The sequence below is a fragment of the Triturus cristatus genome, chromosome 5_2 (assembly GCF_964204655.1).
Source record: "Triturus cristatus chromosome 5_2, aTriCri1.1, whole genome shotgun sequence".
Classification (NCBI taxonomy): domain Eukaryota; kingdom Metazoa; phylum Chordata; class Amphibia; order Caudata; family Salamandridae; genus Triturus; species Triturus cristatus.
This window is the reverse complement of record NC_140588.1, coordinates 339,913,204-339,920,903: the sequence shown is the minus strand read 5'-3', so window position 1 is coordinate 339,920,903 and position 7,700 is coordinate 339,913,204. Positions and strand designations below refer to the sequence as shown.

General features: G+C 41.8%; 1 protein-coding gene across 2 annotated transcripts in view; it reads right to left on the bottom strand.

Annotated features, from left to right (window-relative positions):
- Positions 1 to 7,700, bottom strand: part of LOC146822961 (serpin B6-like) — a 354,778-nt gene that overhangs the window by 179,165 nt on the left and 167,913 nt on the right. For both annotated transcript variants that reach the window (XM_085607130.1, XM_085607131.1), the window contains exon 3: positions 4,126 to 4,263. In XM_085607130.1, coding sequence (XP_085463256.1) covers positions 4,126 to 4,263 — 138 coding nt within the window. The remainder of the gene's footprint in view (positions 1 to 4,125; positions 4,264 to 7,700) is intronic.

The following is a 7,700-nucleotide window of genomic DNA, read 5'->3' as shown; positions in this document are numbered from 1 at the left end:
AGGACTAGTGCTCAAAGAAGGGCGAACCCCTGCACCGGTGGGCCTCGGTAAGGCTCACCCCCACAGAAAAAAACAGGTATTGAGGCTCTTCCTGAAGGTGTGCAGAGTGGGGGAGTATCTGATGTTGACTGGGAGCTCGTTCCAGGTTTTTGCTGCAAAGTAGGAGAAGGCTCTTCCGCCTGCTCTGGTTCTGTGGATGCGCAGGGTCTCTGCCAAGGCGAGGTTGGCGGAGCGGAGGTTCCTTTTAGGTACGTGGAAGGAAACTCTTTCGTTGAGGTATTTGGGTCCGATGTTGTAGAGGGATTTGTAGGCGTGTGTGAGTAGCTTGAAGGTTATTCTCTTCTCGATGGGGAGCCAGTGAAGGTACTGTGTAGTACTCCTTAGCAGCACCGGTGTAAGATTTTTCAAAGCCCCAGGAAATATTACCTTTTGCTCTTTGAGCACTCATACACTTGGTGCCCCTTTATAGAGGTGCCCTAATGTGCCACCAATCCTGGGATTCGAATGTAGTGTATTGAGAAGACCACTGAGTTCTAGATTCAGAGCACGGATGTGTTCATGGTCGCTGCAGTGGTACTGGGGTATGTAGATAAGCAAGTTAAAATGAGGAGATATGAGAATCCAAGGAAACATCTGGATGTTTGCAAAGAGTAAGAACATGATTGCATTCCAACTTTCCAAACCTATGGATACAGGGAACAGTACTGAGTGAATCTATTGAGCAAAGCATGGAATCTCGGGTCAGTTTCCTACATTCAATGCAGTTTTAGGTGAAAGGTTTTGCATTACAATGTGAATTAACAGACGGATTGCAAGTGTGGGTGTCAAACTTTAGGCTTAGGTCACCAAGGTGAAAGGAGGATGGCCAGAGAGAAAGAACGTTAAAACATTTGCTAAGGGAAAAGGCAAAGAAGGGGTTTGAGTATGGCCGTTTAGATCAGCAAGACTGTGTGTGCAGTTGGTGGTGAGGCTACACTGAAGTATTAAGGATTTTCTAATGAAAATTAGAACCGATTTTTTTAGCAATTTAGATTTACCTTATAGATCACTGTGACCCCCTCTGCTGGGTATTTCTTAGATGTGGCTTTATATAGGATAGCATTGTGCACTATTTCTTTCAGTTTTCAGAGAGCTAGATTTTTGTTTTGAACAGTAGGCAAAGATGCCTTAGTGAGCTCTTTTCTTGGATCCCTAAGTTTAGGAGCTGCACGCATGCGATGAAGGAAGTGTGAGGTGTGCTGTGGGATAATAAGAAGGATGGTCTAGAGCATCTGAGGAGTTACAAACATGTGTTTGTGTATTAAAACATGGTAGAAGGAGCAGGAGGGAATGGGCAGTCACTTGTGGGTGGGAGGGGATGTGAAGGACTCAAAGCTTTCTACCATTAGTGTCAGCACTTTGGACGTACCGTGTGTGACGTAGTGTGTAATGCACGTTCTGGTGCAACATCTTTTAGGAGGAGCAGGCGATCTGTTCACGTGGGTGTCCACTTTTCAGATTAGCGTGCGGTAGCCAGGAAAGCAAAGTGGATATGACTGTGGTTGGCTTGGGTGTGCAGGAAAGTGTATTTGATCCAGCAAGAGATTTAGATTACTTGGGTTTGCTTTCTGTTATAAAGCAGGTTTAGAAAGCAAATAAGTGCTATTCAGGGTTGTATAACACATGGAGTTTGGATAGCATATGTTCACGTGGAATAATATGCATTTTGTGTTGTTTGGAAGGCAGTATAAGTCACTCTAACTAGGGATCCTTGTAAGTGCGCTGTACAAGTGACCGAGGACATGATGTGAGCAATGGGTTGAGAGAAGAAGTGGCGTGATGGGTAACTGGAGGTGTTTGATTGGCATGGGGTGGGTGTTAATGTTGTGCTTGTGCAGAGTGGCATATCTTTAGTTAGGGAGATGGTGTTCTCATATGAAGCTTATTTTAAGACTTCTTTTAAAAGTGGGATCTCTAAGCCTCTTGATGCATTACCTAGAAGTTGTCTATAATATGAGGTTGCAGGAAGGCTGACTCCCTGGTGATGTGTTAAAAACTGAAGGCTGTGATCACAAGCTGGGCATTGTAGACTCCAACTATTGCAATTGATAGAACAATATTTAGCACTTATAGCCTGATGAGTTACCACAGTGTACCTCTGAGTTAACACCTTATGTGAAGTGCCACATTCTGTTTCTTCAGTACCAAAGAATTTAGATTACTTGGAAACCTGGCAGCTGTATGTGCTGGGAAACTGCTGGACACTTCTCTTAAAACAAAATGGCTCGACTTAGTCTTGAATGTCCTTACTATAGCTGATCAATGCAACAGAGTCCCCAATGTACTGCAAATCAAACAGTCTGCCACATCCGTGGTGTTCACCATTTATTTTAGCAAGAAGGAACAATGTTTGCTAGAAGAAGCTACCTAGCTCCAAGACAATGCCACCTGAACAGCACATTGCCTGGCATTATATCGCAATTGCTGGCTATCCTATCACTTGTTTTCCAAACCTAGACCAACTGAAAGATCCCCCCCTTTATTTACTACAGAGCAACATTGCCCTTACCTGGAAGGAGTAGGTTGATGCCACTCCAAAACCCACTATACAATTTCTTTCCTGTCTTAGCCAATAGTCTTTCTGAGAATCTTCTTGAAAAAGTATTCTCTCTTGCTGGCCTTACCAGGAGAGGAGAATCAAATTGTTTTGGTCAATGTAGAGCTGCTCCAGTGGGAGGGGATTGGCTCATTCTTGCTGATGTGAGACTACAAATTGGCCAATTCACAAAGGATTTCTTCCTGGGCTCATTCAAATCTTACACAATCTGCACCCTTGACAGAAGTGGCAGCTATGGGCTATTCCGTTGCGTATATATTTTTTAAACTAGTCTAATAAAACACGTTTTGGAACTGAATAAAAACTGTGATGGTTATGAAATGTATTAAAACTCACATTTGGAAAAAATTCAAAACATATTATATCATGTAATGTCCATGAAATTCGATATTGCATTTGTGCAATCAGCAGACAAAGGCATTGACAAGCTGCTTCTGCAAACAGTTCCTTGGCACTACACCAAGATGAGAGTAAATGTGAACCATTATCAGTAATTTCCATTTGTCACAAAAATGATTCAAGTGAACGTTTGAACTTTAAACAACAGAAACTATTTTTGAAAATAATTAAGTTACACTTTTGAAGATTGTTTTCAATGATTAAAGTCTGCTCATGGCCTTTGCCACGGCAGAAAAGTAAAACGATCATCCTGTCATGATTTGAAGTGCATTATAAGTGACTGTAGACAGTCAGAGTTGGTAGCCATTAAAAATATATTAACATACTAGTCTAATTTACTTCTTTATGTCACATTTTGCTGCATTTAGACCGCAACAATATACGCATTTGGGAGGTAATGTGTGCGCTGTAAGTAAACTTAATGTAACAGGTCATAGCACATGGCTATAAAAGCCTGCCAAGCCACATGTTTGGCTTCACTCCATTGAGACCCCCGTTCTGCAAGGAAAAGTGCATTGATGCCCCTGGTACACTGAGAACCATAATTTGGGGCAGCAGCAGTAAGCGGTCCCTTCGAGTGGCTGCCTCCATCCGCAATACCAGAAGCTGCGCCACACTCAGTAGCAGCTTTTGGCATAGACAGCTTCCGCTCGAGAAGGTATACTATAAGCCATGAGAAGTCAATAATAATTCAATGCTTTTATATTGCATGGGTATTTGCATAGCTGAATGCCATTGGAAGTTGTGTTCCCCTGAATTTGAAGGGGCTTCTCAGGTGTATATCGCAAGTCGCAATTGGAACTGCATATTACACTGCAAATTTAATTCACTGAGAATAGGGATTATAAAGTCACAAAACCAGAAATTTGTGCCAGGTTTACGAAGCAATAACATAAGGTTTGGTTCATTTGAAGACTATTTTCATGACATCACTACGGAAACATGTCTAAAGTGCAACAGACTTCAACAAGGATGAAAATAAGTTTTAGTACATAAATTATGTGCATCTTCCGTCAAGAAATGAAGATGAAAATTAAGTTTATAAAGCGCTCAAATGCCGTGGCGTCTTGGCGCTGGAAGCGGTGAGACAGTGACAAGGAGTAAAACATTTAAAAATCAACATAACTTACGGTGTTGAATGTGTAACTGTTCTCCCCAAATAGTCTGTTGGCAATCCTAAGTAGGTATTTCGTGTCAGATTTGTTAATTTCTGAGATCAAGGACTGGAACCCGGGGTGGACATCTTTGGCCTTGTGCAGCTGCAGGGCCTGGGAAGGAAGAAGATGGTTATTCATTCTCTTGATTGAAGACCCTTGCATGTATCCTCACTCACAGCCATGACCACTGAGTCTCTTTAGCCCCTTACTTTCCAGAAAAGGGACTTGGGCATATCTAAAATTGATTAATAGAGGTTTCTTATTAAAGTGCCTGTCCAAAACCCACTGTTTTAATTTCTGGATTCTTTCTCCTAAGCTCCAAATTTCTGCTGATTTAAGTCAAACTGATTTGATTCTTGTGTGCCCCATTTTAAGTAACAGGGGCTCATTTGTGATGGTGGCACGAACGAGCCCACCTTAACCTATCTAGCCTCATTACAAGTGGCCTTCCTATTTACAATGGGTCTGTAAAAGAAGTTATTAACCATATGGAATTATGAGATCTGTGACAACTGTGAATCTTTGGTGTTTTATCGGTAGACTCCAATTGCCAAAAGCAGGTGGCGTCTTCCAAACGAAATCATGGGGGAAAACAAAGAATTACAAGGCAATCAGGAATAAAATTCCTGACATTTCCAGTAATTCCTCTTTTTCTAAGGAGGTCCTCTGGGTTACACTCTTAATCCTACAATAATTTGGGTATGGAGGGAGGAGGTGGAAGTAAGGGACAACGGGCACCAATAGTTTAATGGGGCACTTGAAAAAGACAACTCGCTTGGTAATTAGAAATGACAGTATTATTTTTTTAATAGGAAATGGATTAAGCAACATATTTTACATGTCTATATTGCGATAAATGGATGGATTCCCATTTATGCTGAATTTCGGCGCCTAACAGAGGTAGAGGAGTCCTATAGATCAGGATTTAGAAGATCACCTTTGTTACTCAGATTTATGTTACTCATTGCCTTGTGGAAGTTGGAAGAAATGCACGGAAGCTTTTCAACTCTGCCCACTCAACGATAAGAAACATTCCTATCTGACGCAACAAATATGCTGAATTTGTAGACGGCCATCAAATACCCGTGTACTGGAAATCCGAACAGGAAAGTTCTTTTTCCTCTAATCCTCACCCACCTACCTGGGCCGCTTTAGCACTGGCAGCGCCGGGTGCAACATTTGCTGGTGCTCCGTCGTGACTTCCTTATTTATGGAATCCCTCACTACCACCATCCAAGGGTGTCCCTCATCTCTCCATAGCCCCTCTCTCACATGTATTTCTTTTGTGGGTGTTAAAGCATTGTATTTCAGCCAAACATTATACAGAGACAGTAAGTCATACAAGTGTGTAAATTGTTGTATATGAAATGTTACAAAAAGACAATGAGCACTACAAGGTGTAGAAGTTACAGTTCATCCATAATGGTAGGCAGCAGAAACTCAGGATTTAAAACATAACACAGAGGTTGGGGTTGGCTTCATTAATAAGAATTTATTTGTACCCAAATAAACCCTTTTTAACAACGAACGACTGGGCCGAAAAACATAAGATTATAAACCTATGCAGTTCTTTGATGCCAGTTCATAGCTCACAGAGTCAAAAGACCTTTTGTAATTTGAGGTGCTGTATTAGTTCTCTCCATGCCACTGGAGTCAAGCTAGCCTGGCTGATGAGGGGTGATACTAAAAACAGGTCCTAGGATGCTTGTTTCCAGTCAAGGGAGGACCTGGTCAAGACTGATTTGCATATGGCTGGGTCTAAACTGGAATGGCATGGGGAGCAAAGAAACAATGGATTTGGGCCCAGATCTTTGTACTAGGGTGAATGCATGGCATTGTTCAGCCTTCTGTCCATCAATTATTCTTTTTGTAATGGTGGCAATTGGCACAGATTCAGGTATCCAGCTTGGGGTAGAATTCCCGCAATTAGAATTTGAGATGATTTAGTTAAGGTAATTTGTTAGCTTTGATTCTGCAAAGAGTTCCAGCTTTTGAAACAAAGACAGGCCCTCAAAGTGGATAACAGTCTCTGCCAATCAAGAAGCAGGACATGTCCAATAATCGTTACAAATCACCTACATACCTAAAAGGTCAGCTTTCAGTCTTGCATAGCTGAAGCAGATAGTCCAACGAAGTGGCTCATGGAATGATTGTCTGCGTCTCCCATTAAAAAAGCTGAGTGATGTCCTGCTGTCCTATATTAGTAACAGAAATGCCTCACTACAAACCACCCTTACTCATAATGCAAAACCTCAACAGCAAACCAGTGACTAGATATGAAACCTACCAATTTTCACAGGACATCACCACTAAGATCAACCACTACTAAAATCATCACACTTTTTTCCCTCTAGCACAAAGACTATGAAATACTGCTGGTCTGTCAGCTCACTGATAAAAAGGTTTTCAATGTTTCGCTTGTGTTAGTGAGTGTCCCAGGCAAAGAATAGCATGCTATTGTAACACCATTTCATGATAAATGGCGGAACCAGCTGTTCAGACAAACTACATTCTGAGCTGTCTACCATCCTCTATGGAGATTAACAAAACAGAGGTTACCTCAAAACCACTGGTCATGTGGAAGAAAATAACCTCCTCAGTAAACTAGTTTCAGACTTCTGACCATGCTGACGTACACATACAACTTAAATAACATCAGGTAGAACTGCTCACTGTGAGTAGCCCTGGCAAGGACCTCACAATGGTCTTCCCTAATTGATTCACCTCCTTGGATACATGGAGCATAAATTCCTGTCCCTTGAAAAGATTTGAAGGGATGGACTTCAGTAGTTTTTTTCATTACGCTCAAACATTAACCAACAAACAAATGTTGGTCTCTTCTTCTGCAAATCCCTCAAATTGTTCTGCAAGTCCAGGGGACTTCAGTGTTTGGCTTTAACTGCCATATCAAATGCTATTGCATGCCTAGACACAGAACCAAGATCTGCATCAGGATAGCTAAAGATAAGAGAAAGAGCAGTCCTCTTGATTGTCACTTGTAAGCATAAAAATAGAAAACAATTTCTTCATGAGTGGTGATAAAACTAAAATATTTCTTCTAGTCGTGGGAGACCCTAGCTTGAGACCATTTCACAGACACTGCTATTGGGTACCTTCAGCTCGCATCTAGCCGTTCTAGCAAGCTAAAACCCTAAAGTCAGCAACTTGGGGATCATCTCTAGATTTTTCATCTAACTCTCAAGATAACATGATCAAACACAGACTTTATCAACTTCAGGGATCCTCACACTGTTGCCTACTCAGCACCACATCGCCTTCCTCCTTGAAGTGGCCCTCTTGCGCATCACGTGCAATTACGCAGGTCTTCCAGTGTAGATGAGGAGCAAGCTCCAAGGAGCTGAAGAAGAACTTCTCACTTGCACTGATGTCACTCTGCAGGTTGCTGATTAAACAATGGATCAATTTTAAAAGTGAACATTTAGTCCATATGGTATTTACAAGGGCACACTGGAGAACCTGATCATTCCGTTTCTCCTCTACTACCTGAGCAGATGCTATGGATGGCCTTCAAAATGTCTCTCACAGAT